The 23,623-nt window shown below is 37.3% G+C and overlaps 1 protein-coding gene across 1 annotated transcript; it reads right to left on the minus strand.

Moving 5' to 3' along the window:
• Window positions 1–2,984: 2,984 nt before the first annotated feature.
• Window positions 2,985–23,018, minus strand: LOC101973335 (vomeronasal type-1 receptor 90). Its single transcript, XM_013366343.3, has 4 exons — window positions 22,088–23,018; window positions 9,710–9,837; window positions 9,186–9,369; window positions 2,985–3,331 (listed from the first exon to the last, which is right to left on the minus strand). Exons 1-4 carry the CDS (start codon window positions 23,016–23,018, stop codon window positions 2,985–2,987), a joined length of 1,590 nt encoding a protein of 529 aa, XP_013221797.3.
• Window positions 23,019–23,623: the final 605 nt, after the last annotated feature.

Consider the following 23,623-nt stretch of genomic DNA (forward strand, 5'->3'; position numbering starts at 1 on the left):
GCCTTTGGGCAAGTGAGTTCCATCTTTTTGCCTATGTTTCCCTGATTTTTACTAGAAAAGTGACTCTAATTGCAAGAATTAGGCACAAAACACTGATATGTGGGCTGTAGTGCCAACCAGTTTAATGAGAAACTCTCAAGAGTAGGTCTTAAAAAATTTTTCAAGGATATTATTATACGTAGTGAGTAGTAAATAATAAATGTTAGTGGACCAAGGTCTGGAGTGGATCAGGATGCATTTGAATTACAGCTTTTTATATACTTATAGAGCCTTGAATAGATTTTACCCTCTCAGAGCCTCTGTTTACTCATCTGTAATATGAAGATGATGCTACTTTCTTCCCAAGGTTATGAGGAAAACTAAATGAAGTCATAGATAGCAGGCACTTGGTTCACAGTGGTTACTCCCTAAGCCAGGAGAGAACTGGCTTTTCTGTTCTTCATTTACTGATGGACACCCAGCAGTAGACACATGCCTGCTCCAGAGTTGTCAATTCAAAGAGATATAAGTAAATATTATCAAAATGACTATACTACCAAAAGAGGTAAAACATACATATAAGTAAATGAGTGTAGCTGTTATTTTCATAAATATTTTCATCACATAAATATGATGATTTAAAAACAGTTACTGTGAAGAGAGTTACTTCCTTTTTATGGCTCTAAAACTACATTTCCCATTTAAAAAAAAAAAAACTAGAAAAAGAGGCAGCACTTCCAAAGTCATTCTGTGAGGCCAATATCACCCTGATCCCAAAACCAAGAAAAGACACATCAAAGAAAGAAATCTTCAAACCAATCACTCTATTGAATATAGATGCAAAAATTCTCAATAAAATTCTGGCAAATTGAATACAAAAACACATCAAAAAGATCATGCACCATGATCAAGGGGGATTCATCCCAGGGATGCAAGGTTGGTTCAACATACGGAAATTAATAAATGCAATTCATTACATCAATAGACTAAAAGATAGAAATCATATGATCATCTCAATAGATGCAGAAAAAGCATTTGACAAAAGACAGCACCTCTTTTTGTTCAAAACACTAGAAAAATTAAGGGTGATAGGAAACTGTCTCAACATTGTAAAAGCTATCTATGCTCAACCCCAGGCCAACATAATTCTAAATGGAGAAAACTTAAAGGCATTCTCTCTAAAAACTGGAACAAGACAGGGATGCCCTCTTTCACCACTTCTATTCAACATAGTTCTTGAAACACTACCCAAAGAGACTAGATGAAAGAAATTAAAAAGATATGCATAGGAAAAGAAGAACTCAAATTAGCACTAATTGCTTATGATATGATTCTATTATCTAGAAGACCCAAAAAGTTTTACCAAAAACACTTTCTAGAACTAGTAAATAAATTCAGCAAGGTAGCAGGATATAAAATCAACCCCCATAAATCAGAGGCATTTCTGTATATCACTGACAAATCCTCTGAAAGGGAAACAAGGAAAACTAATGCATTTACAATAGGTTCAAAAATACTTGCAAATAAACTTAACAAAATATTTGAAAGATCTATACAATGAAAACTACAGAATCCTAAAGAAAGAAATTAAAGATGACCATACAAGATGAAAATATTTACCTTGCTCTTGGATAGGCAGAATTAATATTATCAAAATGACTATACTACCAAAATCACTATACAGATTGAATGCAATTTCAATCAAAATTCTGATGATGTTACTCAGAAATAGAAAAAGCAGTCATGAAAATCATCTGGGAAAAACAAGAGACCCAGAATAACTAGCAATCTTCAGTAAGAAGAGTGAAGCAGGTGGCATCACTATACCAGACCTTAAACTATACTACAGAGCAACAGTAACAAAAACAGCATAGTATTGGCACCAGTATAGACCAGTAGTCCAACGGTACAGAATAGAGGACTCAGAGACAAACCCACAAAATTCCAATTATCTTATATTAGACAAATGTGCCAAAAACATACATTGGAGAAAAGACAGCCTTTTCAACAAATGGTGCTGGGGAAACTGGAAATCCATATGCAACAAAATTAAATTAAACTCCTATCTCTCCCCATCCACAAAACTCAACCCATTTTTATTTATTTTATTTTATTTTATTTATTTTTTAATATTTATTTTAGTTGGACACAATACCTTTATTTATATATTTATTACCTTTATTTATATATTTATTTTCATGTGGTGCTGAGGATTGAAACCAGGACCTCACACATGCTTAGGCAAGCTCTCTACCACAGAGCCACAACCCCAGCCCCCATTTTTAATTTTTATTTTGAGACAGGGTCTCACTAAGTTGCTTAGGTGCTTGTTAAGTTGCTAAGGTTGACCTTGAATTTGTAATCCTTCTGTCTGAGAATTCTATGTCTGACATGTTATATGCATGTGACACCATGCCAGACTGGTTGTGCATTTTTTTTGATTCAAAACTCTTAAGCCTCTGTGTCTTAGGTGGTGTTCATTGATACATAGGTACACAAAGGTTAGAGAGTGCACATGACCTTGGGAAGAAGTAAAAAGGGCACCACACTTAAGGTTTAGGGAACATCAGAGAAGTCAGGAAGCTGGGTACAGGGCTCACAAGGGAACTTGGGTCCATTGGAACATTGTTTGAGACTCTGATAGGGACATGGGTGCAAGGACATGGTGCATGAAGAGGGTACCCAAGACCTAGCCTAAGGCATCCTCCCTGCACAAGTGGGAAAGTGTTTCTGGGTGGCAGGTGGGTGAGACAAGTCATAGGCAGAACTGCTGCACATAGTTGTGGTAGGGGATGAAAGAATCTGCCTCTTAATCAGATGTGGCACTGAGTCTTACATACCTTGGGGTCTTGGTATTCACTGAAGTAGGGAAATGCACCTCCCCACCCTTGAGGTCCTACACTAAGCTGCTTCTGAGCCACTTCCCTGAAGGGGATCTCATCTTCTTCTAGCACTGTGTAACCCAAAGGACTGTGCTGTCCAGAGGCCCCAGTGGTAGATCTGTCCTAATTGACAACTAGCATTTGAGCTGTTCGTAACAAGTGATGGTGGTCCAAGTCACATGGCAATACTGATGGAACAGACAAGCATCTCCTTTTGGCTAGAAGGTGGGGAGGCGAAACTGATGGTGACAACATCTTGGGTGAAGACACTGAGGCTGCTGATTCTGGTAAGGGCCCACCGGGTCCTCTGCAGTTCATAACCACAGGCTGAGCATTGGACCTGCCCCAGCTATAGCTGCCCATCACCAGCCCTTGCCAGATCCACACTGAAGGAGCTTCCCAGTATTCTAGATCTTTCCTTTGCTCATGCTGCATCCCTTCCTGAAACACCTTCGCCACCAAACCATCACCTTCAACACACACTGGAAAGTGGGAAGACTCACCCTGTTTCCCAGTAGGCAGAGGCCCAGAGAAGGCAATCAAGTGAGGAGTCTAAGGTCACACAGCCTTTAGGGAGTCATTCAGGATCTTTCTTGGGCTCTCATGGGTGTGTGGTCAGGCCCTTCGGGGAATCAACTGCCAGTGACCAAGAATGAGGTTTGTCATCCACTGGTGACTTGCAACCCCAGTTAGGACTCAGTCCACCTTGTCACCATGAAGGGAGAAAAAATTGACAGTACACAAGAGTGACATCTACACCAAGAAAGGCAGATATATAAAGAGAGACTTCCAGTTGGCATGATATAAATCCCTGGATCTAATTATGAGTGAATGTCTCCTTCTTGGTGGGGGAGGCAGTCAATTTCCATGGATGCTGAAACCTAGTGGAGCTGGAGTTTGGTGACTGATGGCATGTACATGGGTAGGCTGGACATGAGTCACATGACAGTACTGATGGAACAGACAAGCATCTCCTTGAGGCCAGAAGGTGGGGGAGTCCAAGCTGGGAGTGCCAACATCTTGGGATGCAGTGCCTCTCACCAGTCTGGGATGTGCCCTGAGTCTCAGAGGAGGCATTCATGGACCCTCGAAGACCCACATGTACCAATAACACCTCAGTACTCACATGCTCGGAGTATTTAGTATGGCCAACACTTGTATCCCAGCCACAAGCCCCTGGGCTATCCCTCTGCTCTCAAATGCTCTCACCCTTTGCCCCTCCTCACCTGGTACCTGCATCCCCCACCACAACACACATGAAAGAACAATAGCTCAACTTGACTGTCCCTGCCCATCCCTTCAACAGCCCATCAGGGGTCATTCAGATCCAGGGTCCATCCTTACTAGCAGCCCACACTGCCAGCCCTCAAGACCTTGCACTGGCTCTGCTACACAGCCATCCCATCATAGCTGGTTACTTGGGCTCAGCCCAGACAACCCTCTTTTGTTCCATGGGGTCTGGACTATCCCTGGGAGTCATTCAGGATCTTTCTTGGTCTCTCATGGGTGTGTGGTCAGGCCCTTTGGGGAACTAACTGCCAGTGACCAAGGGTGAGGTTTGTTAGCTACTGGTGACTTGCAGCCCCACATTTAAAAAAAATGTGTTGCCAGCATTTCAAAATGACAGTGTTAAGGCTGGAGGTGCAGTTCAGTGATAGAGCATGGGCTTAACATGTGTGTGGCTCCAGATTCCATCCCCAGCACCTAAATAAATAAAACACAAAGTAGCCAGGTGCAATGGCACATCCTTGTAATCCAAGCTGCTGCAGAGGCTGAATCAGAAGACCCCATGTTAGAGGCCAGCAGCAGCAACTTAGGCCCTAAGCAACATAGTGAGTCCCTGTCTCTAATAAATTAAAAGGTCTAGAGATGTGGCTCAGTTGTTAAGCACACCTGGGTTCAGTCCCTGGAACCAAAAATAGAACAAAACCAATAAAAAAAAAAAAGCCCCCAAACAAACTGCGTTCTCTAATATCCTTTGCAGACAGGAGTAGTTATAATTATGTGCTGGTCAGTGAAAGCCACTGGGCCTCTAGCTCTTAGTTTTTTTTTTTTCTTTCTTTCTTCCTCTTCCCCTGTTAGCTGTCTTGAGAAGACAAAATAGGAATGCAAAATAGGGAGGGTCTGGGGCCTGTTGGCATGCTTGGATAACCATAGAAGCCCAGACTACTTGGTTCAGAGCTTTTTTTTTTTTTTTTTCAAGTGAAAGGAAGAGATTTCAGTATTTGGCAGGGTTTTGTTTTGTTTGTTTGTTTCTAGTAGAGAGAAAAGAGATGCATTGGATTTCCTTATTGTTGACTCGCTTATTCAGAGTCCTTAGATTCAGGAACAATCTAGGCCAAGAGAACCAGAAAACTGTGTCACCAGTTCCTTTCTCAGGTCTCTTGGGAAGGTAGACTGTACAGGAAACTTGTACAGTCTCTAATCTGAGCCCTTGGGCAGCCTGGTCCCTGACTCCTGTCCAGAATACTTCACCCTTCCCAGAAGGTTCGCAGAGGGGAATTCTCTTTACTCTTGATGTCAACACTCAAGTCCCAAATCTCAAGGCCCCAATGACACTCTTGAGCACTGTCTCCACAATAGGCAGATGCTGGTCCAAATCTGAATTTCTGCCCTGATTGACCACTTGGAAAGTGACTTTGAGCAAGCCTTGTTCCCATGTATAAAGTGGGGCTGTGCCAACTAAAGACTTGAATCCAAATGAACAATAGCGAAGTGCCTGTTCACTTCCTTTGCCTATTTATTAATTGGACTATCTGGGTTTTTTTATATTTTTATTTCTTTATATGTCCTGATGATTAGTGCTCTCTCTCTCTGAAGTGTAGGTTGAAAAGATTTTCTTCAATTCTCTAGGCTCTCTCTTCACATCTTGCTTGTTTTCTTTTCTGTAAAGAAACTTTCTAATTTGATACCATCCCATGAATTTCCTCTTTTTTTGGTGGGAGGGGTAGGGGTTAGTGTGGATTAAACTCAGGAACACACAACCACTTATTCACATCCACAGCACCATTTTGTATTTAATTTGAGAGAGGGTTATAATTCTTTTGTTTTAAAAGTATTGTTGAGGAAGTCAGTTGGAGATTTGAGCCTACATTTTCGTGTAGTGGGTACAATTTCTCGGGTCTAATGCTTAGATCCTTGATCCACATTGAATTAAATTTTGAGCAGCATGGGAGATAAGAGTCTAATTTTATTTTACTACACATTAATTTCCAGTTTTTACAGCACTTCCTTTTGAAAAGAGTATCTTTTCTTCAATGTATGTGTGTGGTGCCTTTGCCTCATATGAGATCCCTTCATTCATGTGTTTTTTTTTTCTCTTTATCTTCTATTCTGTACCATTTGTCTTCAAGCCTGTTTTGGTGCCAATATCATGCTGTTCTGTTACTATAGCTCTGTAATATAAATTAAGGTCTGGTATAGTGATGCCTCCTGTTTTACTTTTCTTGCTGAGTATTGCTTTGTCTATTCTGGGTCTCTTATTATTCCAAGTGAATTTCATGACTGCTTTTCCTGTTTCTGTAAGAACAACATTAGAACCTTAATGGGAATTACACTGAATATGTGTGGTGCTTTTGGTCGTATGACTATTTTGACCATATTAATTCTGCCTATCCAACAAGATGGGAGACATTTCCATCTTCTAAGGTCTTTTTCAATTTATCTCTTTAGTGTGATGTAGATTTCATAGTGGAGGACTTTCTCTTCTTTTGTTTGATTGATTCACAAATATTTTACTTTCTTTGAGGCTATTTTGACTGAAATAATTTTCCTAATTTTTCTTTTAGTTGATTCTCTCCTGATGTATAAGAACACAATTAATTTGTGGATGTTAATTTCATATTCTGGTACTGTGCAGGATGTGTGTTCAATAAGTTTTCTTGTGGAATTTTTGGATCTTCTGATTATAGCAACATATCATCAGTAAATGGTGATAGTTTGTGTTTTTATTTTCCTATTTGTATCCCTTAATATTTCTTTTGTGTAACTGCTCTGGCTAGAATTTTCAGGACTATGTTGAAAAGAAGTGGTGAAAGGGGACATCATTCTCTTGTTTCTACCTTTATACAACATGCTTTTAATTTTTCATTTAATTGATGTTGACCCTGGGTCTACAATATAGCTTTTATAAAGTTCATGTATGTTCCTACTGTCCCTAGATTTTTTAATGTTTTGAACAGGAATGGATGCTGTAATTAGTCAAGTGTGTGTGTATGTGCTTTTTTTTTTTGCATCTATTGATATAATCATGTGGTTCTTGTCTGTAAGTGAATTAACATGCTGCATTATGTTTATTGATTTCTGTATGTTGAACCAACCTCGAATCTCTAGGATGAACCTGTTGTACTATGTTTTAATATGTTTTTGAAGGTGATTTTCCAGTAATTTATAAATAATTTTTTTATGTATGTTTATTAGGAATATTAATCAGAATTTTTTCCTTGGTGTGTTTTTGTCTGCTTTTGGTATCAGGGTGATTCTAGATTTTTAGAGTGAGTTTGAAAGTGTTACCTCCTTTTCTATTTTATGGGATGATTTGAGGAGGACTGGTGGTATTTATTTCTCAAGGTCTGGTGGACTCTGCCAAGAATCCATCTGGTCCTGGTCTTTTATTCTTGGTAGGCTTTTGGTGGTGTATTGTATTACAATGATTGAGTTTGATCTCTTTTAATTTTCTGTGTCCTCCTGATTCTATTTGGGTAGGTCATGTGTCTCTAGAAATTTGTTGATGTTGTCAAGATTTTATGTTTTATTAGAGTGTGAATTTTCAAAATAGTATAATATATAATCTGTATTTCATATTATTCATTGTGATCTTTCCATTTTCGTCACTGATACAAAACATATAACAAAAATGGAAACATATACTGTGGCATTTCTAAGCAGAGATAAAAATTAAGAAGGAGAACCCACCAGTTCTCTCCATGTTCCCCTTGAAGAAAATTGGAATGTTTAAACATCTATGTTTATTGTACGTAGAAATTTTAAAATGAGAAGAAAATAATGTCCAATACTATAGGTCTCAAGAATCAAATTTTTGCCAAAGGAGGCCAAATCTTACATTGGCATTTTTTACCTATACTAAGAATTCTTTAACATATTGCATTTACTCCCCCACACCAAGATTACAGACAAATATCAAAACAATAATGAATGATTTTATTGTGCTTTATATATGCCAAGCACATATTTAATTACTCACTCCAACAATACCAGAAGGAAAGTACTAACAAGACCCACATTAACGGATGACATACACTGAGGCATAAATCATTAGGTATGATGACAGTATTCTGACAGTAAATTGTGGGTCCTGAAATAAATGAAGGCCAAGTCTGAGGAGGAAAAAAAAAACAACTAAACTACAATTCTACGCTTGTATAAAGAAACATGGGAATGGGCATATTGATATTATTTCCCTGGAGATTATATATATATATATATATATATATATATATATACTTTTATTTATTTGTTTTTGTTTGGGGGGCCAAGAACTGACTCCAGTACCCTACACATATTAGGCAATAGCTCTACTACAGAGCTAAACCACCCCAGGCCAAGACTTCTATTTCTGCTTATCTTAACTTTACATCAACAGGTTGTGGTAAATATTTTCTATATAAGCAGCATTATTTTAGATACTTCAGATCAAAGCCAAATACAACAGCATCTTCATCTTTAAGAAATATACAGGGAAGATAGGAAGGCTGACCATTTTAATCACATAACTTATGCTGTTAAGAAAAACCTGAGGTATACAGGTTCAATGACAAGAGTAAGATCTGAGCACTTGCATGAAATAAGAGGGAGAGTACAAAATCATTCCTCAGAAGAATTACAGATGTTTGAGATAAAATTTATTTTTAATTTATATTTTATTTACTTTTTTCCTATCTTAGTGTTTGGGATAAAGCTAGGTCTCCATTCATGGTAGGCCAGTGCTCTACCTTGGAACCACAAACCAGCCCTTAACTTGAAATTAAGGTGAAGAATAAGACCCTGTCTTCTTTACAAAGATATTTGTTGCTAATCACGATTCTAGACATTGTAAAGGTGGTGGTTGGACTAGAAGCATGTCAATGAAAAGCTGTTTCTATCAAATGCTCCTGTTTTTCTTCCCAGGATACTGATGAAGATGGACCAATGATTCAGTTATGTTGTCATAAGAAATGCCTTCTATCCCCAGGCTGGCATTGGGATCTCAGCAAACACCTTTCTGCTTTGCCTCCACACTGCTGCTGTCCTTGTGGGCAAAAAGCCCAGGCTCACCGACCTTCCCGTCACCCACTTGGCTCTAACACACATCCTCATGCTCCTCACCATGGGCCTTTTGGTGTCCACAAACATTTGGGAAACACAGGACATTCCAGGTGACTTCAAATGCAAAGTACTTGTCTTCCTGCACAAGGTCATGAGGGGGCTGTCCATCTGCACTACCCTTGTCCTGAGTATGCTTCAGGCCATCACTATCAGCCCCAGTGGCTCCTGGTTGGCCCACTTTCAACTGAAATCCACAAATTCCATTGTGGGGCTATTTGTCTTCTTATGGGCCCTCACCATGTCCCTCTCCAGCGACCTGCTCCTCTGCATTGTGGCCACTCCCAATAAGACCCAGCCTGGTCTTCTGTTTCTCACTGAGCGCTGTTCCTTTCTGCTCATAAGTTACAGGAGCAGGACCTTCTTTCTTGCTTTCATGGCATTCAGAGATCTCCTAATTCTGGGTCTTATGGTTCTTTCCAGTGCATACATGATAATTCTCTTGCACAGACATAAAAAAATGATCCAAGTCTTTCCATAGCCCCCATTTTTCTCCAGGAAGTTCCACAGAACAAAGGGCCACTCACACCATCCTGTTGCTCATCAGCCACTTTGAGATCCTGTACTGTGTGGACTGCATCATCTCCCTTTTCAGAGGCACAGTGTGTACCAGTGACCCCATCCTGCTTGGTCTCCAAATGCTCATAGCCAATGGCTATGGCACAATCAGTCCTTTGGTGCTAATCAGTGGTGGCACTCAAATAATTAAAAGTCTAAAAACTAAGTGGAGAAACAAAGATCAGTTTTTGCCTAAATTAATCTAAAGCAACGGTGACACACTCCTTAGTTTTTTTTCTCTAATTCATAACATTTCTCCTCTGATCAAAAAAAAAATCATTAAGGTAGGATTAAAATAGTATCTTAAAACAGATTAAATAGTTATAAATACTTTGTGGATTTTTTTTCTGTATAGGCATCTGGGTTTTGTTCAATAGTTTTAGTAATTTTCACTATATCTGGCTTCATTTGTATACTATAAAGTATTAGTTGACATTGCATATCAGACCTTAATACTGGGTCAGTTTTCTTTTTTCCAGCTTTACAGTTCTTAAAATGTCTTTCAGTGAAATTCTATTAGAGGCACATTGATGTCTTTCTCTCTCTGTTTTTTTTCTGTCTAAAAATAGATACATGCCTATATTCAAGTGACTCAGGAGACTAAGGCAAAAGGATTGCAAGTTTGAGGGCCCCCTGGGAAATTTAGTGAGACTCTGTCCCTATATTAAAAAAATGGCAGAAGATCAGTGGTGAACCACCTTGGAGTTTGTTTCCCTGTACCAAAACCATTACAACAGCAACAACAACAAAACCTACCAAATACCATGTAATAGCACTTCATCGCCAATAAAATGGCTTCATTTAAAAAAGGGGGGATAATAACTGTTGGTAATTATGTGAGGAAATTAGAACCTCCACAGAGTTATGGTAACAATATAAAATGATATAGAAAGTATAGAAAATAATTTGATGTTTGCTAATTATTAAACATAGAATTACCCTATAATCTACTAATCCCATTCCTAGCTGTAGTCCCCCAAGAATTGAAAACAGATACTTAAACACTTGTACATGAATGTTAATGGCATCACTATTCACATGAGGACAAAGATAAAAACCCAAATGTCCATTAAGAGAAGAATGGATAAACAAATGTGTATGTATTTGTATGTTTACTTGCCTGAGTAAGCACAGGTACATATAGATATATTCATGTAAGCAAATATACAACTATATATAGCATCCAGATGTATGTTTGAATATTACTCTGCCATAAAAAATGAAGTATTGACATAGGCTGCAACATGAATGAACCTCAAAAATGAGAAGTGAAGTAAATAAAATCAAATATGAAAATTCTCATGTGCTGTAACCACATTCATATGCTATGTCCAACAATTGGATTTCTTAGAATAAGAAATGAGAAAGGTGATTGCCAGGACCTTGAAGGGCATGAGAGTCAGTATCTGCTCATCAGATACTTGGTTTTCTTCCAGGCAGGCATTAAATGTTTGAAAAAATGAGAATGGGGTAATTTTACTGCAACATATGTAAATGTAACTACATCACACATTATATACTGGGCTCTCTTGTGAGAATTCAACCTTAATAAAATAAAAATAAAAAATAATCCTTAAAATACTAAAGTCTGTTCAAATATATCTCAAGGTGACAGAAAGGAACCAATGAAATCAGACATGACTTTCCTATCCCTGTATTTGAATATATGACCAGGGTAATTTCACATCATGTGCAACCACAAGAATAAGATTCTCATTAGAATAAATTATACTCCAAGCATGCACAATTTGCCAAAATATATTCTACTGTCATGTATATCTAAAAAGAACAATAAAATAAAAAAGAAAGGAACTATGGAGTTACAGACTCTCAAATGTACTTTGCATCACAAAACAATACATAGATTGTAGCACTGAATTCAAGAAATTGAGAGCCACACACTGTGGCAAGGAAGTGCCTCAGGTCTGGGCTTGAGCATTAACCAATGGGATTGAGCAATGCCTCTTTTGAAACACTATCCTCTGCCTTATTTGGGTGCCTAACAAATAGAGGGGTGCACCCTCTCTCTAGCTCTCTTGCCTTCTGGCATGGAGGAGGACTCCTGAGGTTGTAGATTTGTCCGCAATCCCCACCTTGTGAAAATAGTACCTCTGTGTTTCTGTGGTCTTTTCATTGCCAGCCTAAGCCACACAGAATGAATTGATTCCATTGTCCCCATGGGATGTGGGCAATAGGTAGTACATGGAACAGGGACCACTGGCCTACTGGACTCAAGGTACCTAATGGGTGTGGCTTTCTCTCCAATACAAAAAGAGTGCTTATATATTCAGAGTATTGTGGATTGGTTCTTGAAAGTACCAGGAGACAGGAAAGTGAGTCAGATGTTAAAAAAATAAAATAAAATATGTAGAATTCTTTGTCTTCAAAGAGAGCAATCTATTTCATGATTCTGAAGATAATAATTAGGCAAAAAGAAAAGGAGATCCAAAGAGTTCAGCTCATTCAGTGTCTAGAAATAATTAGGGACACTTGTCCATGGTTCTGTGAGGAGGAATCAGCTGATTTGCATAGTTGGGAGAGTCTCAGTAGGAGACTATTTGAAGATTGCATTTCAGATACTAGCCTAGAAGTATGATTGAGAACATAAAAAAGTTGTGGACAGCAACAGAAATGTGTTTACATTCGGACCAAGATTTTGCCCAGGGGTCATCAAAAGACTTATACATTGGACTTAGAGATGCAGCCAGAAGCACAGGACCTGGCAAGCAGCCTTGCCCAGCTCAAAGAAAGATTTCTCTATCTTTAGCTAATGTGGTGTGTCAAAGGCAGGAAGAAAGACTAAGGGCAGAACAAAGTCATGCCCAATTTGTAACTGGTAAACCTCAGAGAGAAAGCCTCAGGGCAAAATCTAAACCTGTCCCATTGTTAGCAGACCAGAGTCAATGAAGAGAGTTAAAAATGCCCAAGGAAAATTCATTGATAGGGATGCCTGCTATGCAGGGAAATAACCCAGATCAAATTTCAATGAGATGGAGGGGAAAGTCTGTACCAGGAGATTCAGAGGAGGAGGCTAAGTCAGAGGAGGAGTCTGGGTTGAAAGTGAACCTCAGCAATTTACATTTAAATAGTCCTTCCCCAGCTATTGGGGGTTCCCCCTCTCGCTTAAGGGAGACTGAGGCTTGATTTCTCTGCATTGACAATCATAAAACTTTCTCCACTCCAAGGTGGTCTCAGGACTACCTTATAGGAAGGAGAAGCTATTGCAGGATTTAAACTCTTTCCCATTTTTTTAAACATTTTTTAAGTTGTTGATAGACCTTCATTTTATTTATTTATATGCATTGCTGAGAATTGAACCCAGGGCCTCACACATGCCAGGCAAGTGGATAGAAATGAGTCCCAGCCCCTGCCCAAACTCTTTCCAATTTTTGAACAGATAAATGATCAAAGCCAATGAGTGTTAATTAATGCTGCTGTTCCTTTTAATACATTAAAGGAATTAAAATTTTCCAGTTCCACATAGGGCCCCAATTTGCCTTTTGTTCAAAGTCTTATTGAATTGATCTGTAGTGAGGCTCTGCCTCCCCATGACTGTGTCACACTAGCTAAAGGATGTCTTTCTAGAGGTGATTACTTGCTGTGGAGATCTAATTGGATGGATCTCTGCACTGAGCAGGCAGAAAGTAACTGGAGACATGGGACTGATATTACAGCAGAAATATTAACAGGGTCAGGACAATTTACTGATTTGGAACAGCAGTCAATAATGAGAACAGATCCCCTCCACATTCAAACAGGACTCGAGTGACAGGAGAACAGTGACATGGGGACTCCTGGAGTAACAAGACTGATTGACAGAAGTAATAAACACTACCTTGAAGAAATAAATGGCACACTCAGGAAGGAGGCCCTTTATCTCTCTTCCAGCCCACTGGTAGAAGTTCCATTTGTCTTAGAATTTCTTGTTCCTTTTATCATTTTATTTTCTCCATCTTTCTTTTTTTAATTAATTATTTTTTTAGTTGTAATTGGAGACAAATACATTTTGTTTTATTTATTTTATTTTTATGCAGTGCTGGGGATTGAACCCAGCACCTCACATGTGCTAGGCGAGCACTCTACTGCTGAGCCACAACCCCAGCCCCTCCTCCATTTTTCTTATCTCCCAATGTTACCCCCTTTCTTTCCAGTACAGAAGGTCCTGGTTCACTTTTCTGTATTTTCCTTTTCACCACCAAGAAAGTTAGATATCAAATCTCATATATATATATATATATATATATATATATATATATATATGTAAATTATAATGCTCATAAGATGAAGTATTTATTTACCAACTCTCCTGATCAATTCAAACATAAATAATTCTAATGCCTTTACCAGGTGTGCAGCATAAGGATCTTCTACTCTCATGGGGTAAATGACAAATGGTTTTATTCTCCTTGGAAACCAACAGTCCCTATGGTGTGGAGGCTATGGAAATATACTCACTTCATCAAGCAGAGAACATGGTGATCCATCCCCATATGAGCAGAAGACACGTAGTTCTAATTCATATGCTTGTGCTTCCATACACATATACATACTCATCTGTATATTCATATGCACATCCATGTACACCTTCACTTATATATTCACATACATATTTCTACACATATCACAAACACATTCCTATTCATGCATATATTTGCACATATTTATATTAATGCTCAATATATATTTTTTCTACATATTCATATTTCTGTAAATATATGTATATATTTGTATAGCTGTACATGTTCATGAACATGTGCATATATTCATAAACAGTGGTATTTATATTGATGTAAACATACAAGTGCCCATATTCATAGTCATATTCATGTATGTCCATATTCTTACTTACACATACATTTATATGTATAATAAGGTAGGTGTACATATTCATTCTCATGCATCCTCATAGTTATATTCATGTACATGTTCCTATTGAACTCCATGTACATGTAAAATACAACTTCGTATTTATACACATATTGTACATGTTCATATTATATTCACATTAATACACATTTGTGTCTTATTTATACTCACATTAATACATATTTGTATCTTATTTATATTCACATTAATACATATTTGTATTTTATCACATATTCATATATACATATACTCATATTTATATACATCTTTATTATATTTATGTAAATATTCATATTCATATTAATGTATGTATTAACATGTATTCCTATCAATTTTCATGTATATCATGTGCATATGCAAAATCATATTTATGTGAATGACCATATTTCCATATATGCATATACATATTTATGACTTCTCCAGTTCATACTTTGAGGTTACAACTAGAATGATCTGGCTTGAAAAACCATAAAAAGGACTTTACAGAGATTGACTCCCCTAATCCAGTGGAAGCCATGGGAAACTAAGCCCCTCAAGGTGTGAAAAATCCAGGTGCTAGTCCCCCTAAAAAGAAATATTATCTTGTGGAAGGGCAGGAGATGTACTCCCTTGTCTAGAGGAGAAATAGGTGTTCCATTCCCCATACTGAGTGGGTGGTATTGGGGTGTATTTCACCTATCATCTATAGATTCATTTATATAGATTTATCTACCTAGATACAACCATCAATAAAGATTCACCTGGCCCAATTTCATACTTTTAGGGTTTGACTAGAATATTGCGGAGTGGGATCTCATCAGATGGAGTATTTATTGATCAACTCCCCTGATCAGATCAAAGATAAATGACTCAAAAGCACTCATCAGGTGTAGGGCATAGGATATTCTCCTTTCACCAGGTAAAGAACACTGGGACCCATTCTTTCTGGGGACCAAGAGGCTGCATGGTGTGCAGGGTGTGGAGATGTAGTCACCTCATCTAGCAGAGAGCATGGTGATCCATTCCCCATAGGAGCAAAATAAAATAGGTTCTAATTCATATACATATGCTTCCATATATATGTGCATGCTCATTTGTATATTTATATGCACATTTGTATACCATTTCACATACATATTCACATGTATATTCATATACTTCATATACATAAAAAATCATATTCATATTAATGAAAAATATTTGTGTATTCGTATATATTCATGTTAATATACATATAACAATTTTTGTATATACAAATTTATGTACATATTTCTGAAAATATGAATATTCAGGTACATGGTCATGTTCACATTTGTGTGCTTATGTATATTTTTATATTTCTCTACTTTTCATGCACATGTACATACCCATATTTATACACACTGATATCCACATTTCTACACATGTACACATGTATATTCATATTCAAATACATTTACATATTTATATAGATTTATATTCATAAACACGTACATGTATATATGCAAACTCATAAACATCCTCATATTTATGTTTGTGTACATGTAAACATTCAACTTTATGTACATATACACACTGATATTTAAGCACACATTGATATCCATTTTCACATACATGTACATATTCATTTTCATTTAGTGATCCTAACCAACATGACCTACTCCTCTCAAGGGGCAATGACCTAAAGATCTCCTCTTCTCATCTAGCACAGGGCACAGTAATCCATTCTTCATACTGAGAAGATGGCCTATACTCTGTATATGAGTATATGCATACATATATGACTTCTTCAGTTTTGTACATCATGATTGAAGTGGAATATTCTAGAAAGATAACTCATCAGAAAGAGACTACAGGAATAAACTTTCTGTTCAGGTCAAGGATGCATAATTTTAATTCACACATCATGTGGAGGGCATTGGAATCTACTCTCTTTGCAAGGCAAATAGAAGGACACAGGGGACCTACTATTTCCATGAGGATCAACACCCTTCATGGTCTGGAGGGTGTGAAGATCAACTCAAATCATCTGGAGGAAATGGTGATCCATTTTGCACACTATGCAGAGGTACTGGGATCTAATCACATATATCTAATATACATTATATATAGTTACATAGATATTCATATGTTCATTCATATATTCCTATTGTGCACATGTTTATATATATGTATGTATTTTCATGTTTTGTTATTAATATTCATATTCATATACATAGTCATATTCATATCATATACATTTTATGTAGATATTCATATTATATTCATAGAAACACATTCATATACATACTTATGTACATATTAATAATATCTTGTTCATATGCATATATACATTCATGTATATATTCACATACATATTAACTTTCATATTTATATCAGCACACATATTCATGTTTATACTCATATAAATATTAGTCTTCACAGTTATATTCATCTACATATTTTTATTTATGTATACAAATATTCATATTCATACACATGCTCATATTCATATTCATCCAAATGTTTATATTCATATGCATAGACTTATTCATACATATATTCATATTAATCTAAACATTTATATTTATATACATACTCATATATGCATATTCATATTTACATTTATTTACATACCATATTTACAGACTTATATATATGATCATATACATATTCACAAACATACTAATGGGAGTAGATCTGGAATTTTCTGGAATTGGAAATCATTAGATGGTAGAAACAGATTAACTCCTCTGACCAGGTGGAGGATGCATGGTTCTCCACATCTTACCAGGGGGAAGGTCTGTGGATCTGGGCCTTCAGATATGATGAGTAGAGGCACCTACTCCCCACAAGGGGAACTACTCCCCTAACTTGCTGGAGGATGTGGAGATCTACTTCGAGCACTTAGGAGAGGGCACGGTGATCCGTTATCCGGCTTGAGCAGACGGCACTGGGGTCCATTTCATTATCTCTAGATACATCTGTACATTTATTTGTACATTCTTCTACAGATACTTTGGGGTTTATGTTTTGTATCTGGTGAGTGGAGATTCTCTCTGTTTCATAATCATCATGTGAGTCACTCTTCTCTGCCATGATCTTCCTCATCTTGAACTCCAAGGAATGGAGCCAGCTCTCTATGGATTGAGACCTCTAAAACTGTGAGGACCCAGATAAACCTTTCATCTCCTAAAATTGTTCCTGTTAGGTCTTTTAGTCATAGCAGTGAAACCACTGAGTAAAACAAATATGTATATGAATATACACATGAATATATATAATCATGCCATAAATATGTATGTAAATATAAATGTATCAATATGAGTATGTATATGGATATAAATATAAAGATAAACATGAATAGGTATAAATAGCAATGTGACTTTTTTATGTACCCTGAATATTCATGTGAATATGAGTATGTATATATCAGAATGCATATGTCCATGAATATTTAAATGAATATATATGTATATGTATATCCATATGAATGTGGATACATATGTATATATATGGATTACATTTTACATATGAATATATGTGAATATATGTTTAAGTATATATGAGCATATATAAATACATGAATGTATATATGAATACATATATGAACATATATTTATAAAATTAGATTCTCATGCCTTCTGGTCAGTATGGGAAATGGATCACCACACCCTTTGCTAGATGAGGTGAGTAAAACCCGACACCTTTTGCACCATGATGTGAGAAGGTCACAGTTGGGGAGTAGATCTCCCTATGCTCTCCCCACAGTGGGAGGACTAGAACCATGTCTCCTTTATCTGAGCAGGAAAGTTAATATCTGTACCTGCATCTAATTAGCTGTCATTACAGAACTTTCCAGTTTAACCCCAAAGTACAAAACTCAAGAAGACCTTTTTTTAATATTTATTTTTTAGTTGTACACCATACCTTTATTGCATTTATTTATATTTATGTGGTGCTGAGGATCAAACGCAGGGCCTGGAATATGCTGAGGATCAAACGCAGTGCCCTACTGCTGAGCCACTACCCCATCTCTCAAGAAGACTTTTTTATATGGATATATCTGTGACTACAAGCCTGAATACATGTGTGAATATATATGCAACTATCATTCTCCATGCCTTCCACTCCTTATGTGGAACGGATCAGCATGCCACTGCTACATGAGAGGAGATCTTCATACACTCTGGCTAGTGATGAGTATAGATCACCTTTGGGGTTGTAAGTCACTGTGTTCTTCACCCTTTGAAGAAAGTATATCTTAATCCCATCTACCTGATGAGGGGATTAGAATGACACATTATCCACATGATCAGGGGAAGTAGTCCCTTTGCCCTCCATCTGATGAGTTCCCATTCCAGAAAAATTCTGTTCAATTCTCAAAGTACAAAACTAGAGAAGACATACAGATATGTATGAATATGTACATGAATTTCCATTCCAGAACATTACCTCCTTTCTTATCTCTCTTTCCTTTCCTCTAATTTATGAAACTCCCTTCAATTTTCAACAGATGTTGTCCCCACTCTTCTTTTTCTTTTTTCAATATTTTAAAGTTATTGATGGAACTTTATTTTTATTTATTTGTATGTGGTGCCAAGAATTGAACCCAGTGCCTCATGCATGCCAGGAAAGCATGCTACCCCATCCCCTTTATTTTTCTTTTTTATGTCTAATTTCCACATATGGAACAAGAATATTCAATAATCAGACTTTTAAGGCAATGGACCCCAATTAAAGCCTTGGTTATCTATAAAGACTCCACCATCATACTAACCTGTGGAAACATTAATGGGCCTTATCATGTCCTTTCTCAAATGTGAAGACCAAGAGACTCACCTGTGAGAACATTCAGTCAATTCATTTGGCCCAGAGTGACGGGAAAATAGATGGCCGGAGTGACCCAGAATAGGGGTTATAGGAACAATTAGAACTCAAAGGCTAAAGAAACAGCCAACTGTCTTTACACTTTTTCAATACTTGGTTAACAGATTTTGGTCAATGCTCAAACTCAAAAACTCTATAATGCTGTAGGGTAGCACACCAAAACAGGTTTTCCTACCCTCATGTCCCCTCCTGAACCCTGGGAGCACTATCTCTTCTCACTTTAATAAATCTACTCCTTTTTTACTTCTCTTCTGTTACTGTCTGTGAATTTTATTCTTTAAATTTGCAAGACAAGAATCCAAAAGAAAATTGGCAACACCCTCACCATGTGAAAACCCCATCTGCTAAGAAAATCAGGGGACCTAGGTTCATTTCAAAACTCCTGTTTCAACATAAGAGAAAACATTTGAACAATGATCATCTGATTTTGGCTTATTTTGCTTGACGTGATGTTTTCAAATTCCATCCATTTTAGCCTGCAAATGACATAATTGCATTTTCTTTATGCCTGACTATAACTCCATTCTGTACATATACCATATTTTCTTTATCCTTTCATTCACTGATGGACACCTAGGCTGGTTTCATGGATTGGCAATTGTGAATTGTGCTGCTATAAACATGGGTAATTCATATAGCACTACATTTTGATTACTTTATTTCTTTAGGATAAATACCAAGGGGTGGTATAGCTGGGTCACATTGCAATTCAAATTCCTAGTATTTTGGAGAATCTCCATATTAATTTCCAGAGTGGCTGCACTCATTTACAATATCTCTAATTATGTAAAAGTAATCCTTTTTTCTCCATATCCCCTCCAAAAAGGAGAAACAAAATCTAAATGAGAAATACAAGACATGATCAGACCCTTCACAAAGAAGACATAGGAAAATATGCTTAACATCACATTTAATTAAAAAAAGATAGCAGTACCCTTCATTAAAATGGAATTAACCCCCACAAATCCAACACTAATGCTGGTGGGTACACACAGCACAGAGATTTTTACTGATTCTCATTGAGATGCCACATGATACTAATTTTGGGGAATGAAACACTGCAATTGTGATCCTTAACATAGAATTATGATATGGTCCAAAAGTCACACCTTTAAGATTATCCTAACTCTGAAAATTTATGCTCCAACTGTGCATATAATGTTAATAGGAGGTCTACCCATGATGGTGACAAATTGGAAAGAAAGTGGAATGCTATCCGATTTGTCAATCTCTGATTGTTCATGGTAGTCTTTCACATCTCTTATAATATCAGTTGTAATTATTATTTTTTATTATTGTGTCATTCTTAGTCATTCTACCTAAGGATTTGTCAAAATTGTTTACCTTTCTAAAACATGAACTCTGAATTTGGTTGATTTTTTACTGGTGTTTTGCTGTTTCTTTTTTATTCATTTCCTCTCTGGTCCTTGATATATATATATTTGTTGTAGGTGGACACCATACCTGTATTTTATTATTATGTGGTGCTGAGCATCCAACCCAGTGACTCACACATGCCAGGCAAGTGCTCTATCACTGAACCAGAAACCCAGCCTGATTTGTTTCTTTTTTAAATGCCATTTTATAGCTCTGAACTTCTATTACTACTCTTACTACATCCCACAAAGTTTGATATATGTCACCCATCTCATTTTTTTTTCTCAGAAAATTCCCTGAGTCTAGTGATGATTTTGTCCCTGTTTTGGGATTGTACTCAATGCCACCTATCTATTTTCCTAATGTAATTTATTATTAGTCTCATTATTTTGTGACACTTGACATGACTGCAGTATCCTCAACTTTGTCAAAGTTTTGTTTCATGTTGTAACATGTGCTCTTTCCTGAGCTCTGTTCTATGTGTACTCTGTGGTTGTTACTATCTCCTATGGATTAGGGTGTTCTTTATTTTTCTGCCACGTACACTTGGTTGTTATTTTGGTCTTTGGTTTCTTTGTGGTCACTAACTACATATATAAAAACATACAAGTTGATAAATCTCTACCTATGTAACATTGAAAATATAATAACAACAACCCCCCAAATATTCTTGCTCTACCTTCATTTTATGACTTTTTTCCACTTTTCTCTTGATCTCTTTATTCCCATGTTAGATCTACTTCCCATTTTTTCAAGGGAAGTAGGACCAACTTGTCAAAAGACTAAAAATATTGCCCAAGATGGCATTGCAAGACATACCCCGTGCATTAAAACTTGCTTACAAGAGAGGGTCATCATTATACAAAATACATGTATGAAGATGTGAATTTGGCATCAACATACCTTATATACAAACAGAGATGTGATAAATAGTGGTATAAAAGTATATTAAGAATTGTAAGCAAAAAAATTAAGAGAGCTCATATATAATGGCATAATTTGGTGTGAACATACTTTATATACAAAGTTACAAAAAATTGTGCTGTGAATGGATAATTATGAATGTAATGCACTCCACTTTAATTTATTAAGAAATAAATTAAAAAGAAAAAAAAAGAAAGTTGCAGTGGCAAAGGCAGGACCAGGAACACTTTTGTCTTTTATAGTATTTTGACAGATAATCTAGAGGTCGCCACCTGGACATGTGGCATTGAACTTCTTGACAGTTTTTACTCAATTTATGTAAATGATATGTCATTGGATAATTAAGCACTTACTGAGCTTGCCCCACAAGGATCTCGAGAACTTTCTCATTTGTTTTTCAGTACCAATGAGGACCAAAGAACTCACCGTGGCATAGCCATTGCCCACCAGCATCTGAACACAGTGATGAATATTGTCACTGTTCCACAACATCCCAGAATAGGAAGAAATGGCAAAGTCCAAAACGTACATGACCACAAAAAAACCCATGAGCAGCAGAATGGTCCTGGTGGCCCTGTGTTCTGGGGATGCTTTTGGAGAGAGGCTGGTGCTATGAAGGTGCTGGCACTGCCTCTTATGCCTGCACAAGAGTGTCACCATGTACCCACTGGAGAGGGCCATGAGCCCTATAAAAGATACATCCCGAAAGGTGACCAGTGAGAAAAATGTGTACCTGAACAAGTAACCAATGGGCTGAAGAGAGCAGGATTTAGTGACAAACATGAGATTGAGTGTGGTGATGTTGGGGGTGGCAATGATGGCAATCAAGAAGCGACCACTGATGAGCATATTAAAGACCCAGAAGAAGAGAAAGCAGCACATGCTCTGAGGTGAGGAGTTTCCTTTGAACTTGGCCAAGCAGGAGTTTCTGGGGCTGAGGGTGACAGCCTGGAGGACACTCAGCAGGCAGGTGGTGCAGATGGAGAGGCCCCTCATCAATCTGTGCAAGGAAATAACTGATTTACATGAGAAGTCATTGCCCAAATCCTGGTACCCAAAAATGTCTGCAGCTATGAAGCCCACAGACAGCAGCATCACCAGATGAACAAGGGCCAAATGGCTGATGGTCAGGTCGATGGGCTTGAGCCTGTGCTTGAGAAGGAACATGAGGATGTGGAAGAGAAGCAGAGCAGTATTGGCTCCAATCCCAATGCTGACTTCAGAGAAAAGCATGTTTCTAATGTGAGTGAAGTTGGAAGCTTGGCTGTTCTTATTTATCCTCATGGGGGAAGAAGCAGATAGGAATAATCTGAGAGAAAAGGAAGAAAAATCTTTACCATGAATATTATCATCATCATCAATTTCTCCAAATATGGTCATCAGCAAAATGTGTGGGTTTGTCCTGAGGCATTCTTTCCTCCTGCAGAACCCAAGTCCACTGGACACTCTCCTGGATACATGACAACTTTCCCTGCCCCACCAGGACCCAATCATGTCTGGAGGGCATATTCACTGCCCTCCAGTGACTATGCCCCATATCTGCAGCCACATTGCCTTGTTAGATGAGAGGTATTCATTGATTCTTACTTCCTTTTAATTTTGTATTTATTTATTACTTATTTATTTTTATGAATACAGTATCTTTATTTATTTATTTATTTATTGTATGTGGTGCCAACGTTTGAACCCAGTGCCTCATGCATTCGAGACAAGTGCTCAACCACTGAGCCCCAGCCCCTCCTTTTTTATTTTTTCTAACTTAAGAAGAATGCAACTTTCTCTGTATGAACCTGACAAAGTTCTCAGTAGAAAATCACAGTTGTAAATACAGAGTGGAACCTCCATGCCAAGACTGCATAAATGTGGAAATAATATCCTTTCTGGAAATG

This window comes from Ictidomys tridecemlineatus, chromosome 11 (assembly GCF_052094955.1).
Source record: "Ictidomys tridecemlineatus isolate mIctTri1 chromosome 11, mIctTri1.hap1, whole genome shotgun sequence".
Classification (NCBI taxonomy): Eukaryota; Metazoa; Chordata; class Mammalia; order Rodentia; family Sciuridae; genus Ictidomys; species Ictidomys tridecemlineatus.

What these genes read in the sequence shown, in the direction of transcription:
- LOC101973335 (XM_013366343.3), bottom strand. Translation starts at nt 23,018, where the DNA reads ATGAGGATAAATAAGAACAGCCAAGCTTCCAACTTCACTCACATTAGA. An exon ending in ATCCTTGTGGGGCAAGCTCA is followed by an intron (nt 9,838 to 22,087) that starts GTAAGTGCTTAA and finishes ATTGTGCCATAG; the next exon opens with CCATTGGCTATGAGCATTTG. An exon ending in CTGATGAGCAACAGGATGGT is followed by an intron (nt 9,370 to 9,709) that starts GTGAGTGGCCCT and finishes TGTGGATTTCAG; the next exon opens with TTGAAAGTGGGCCAACCAGG.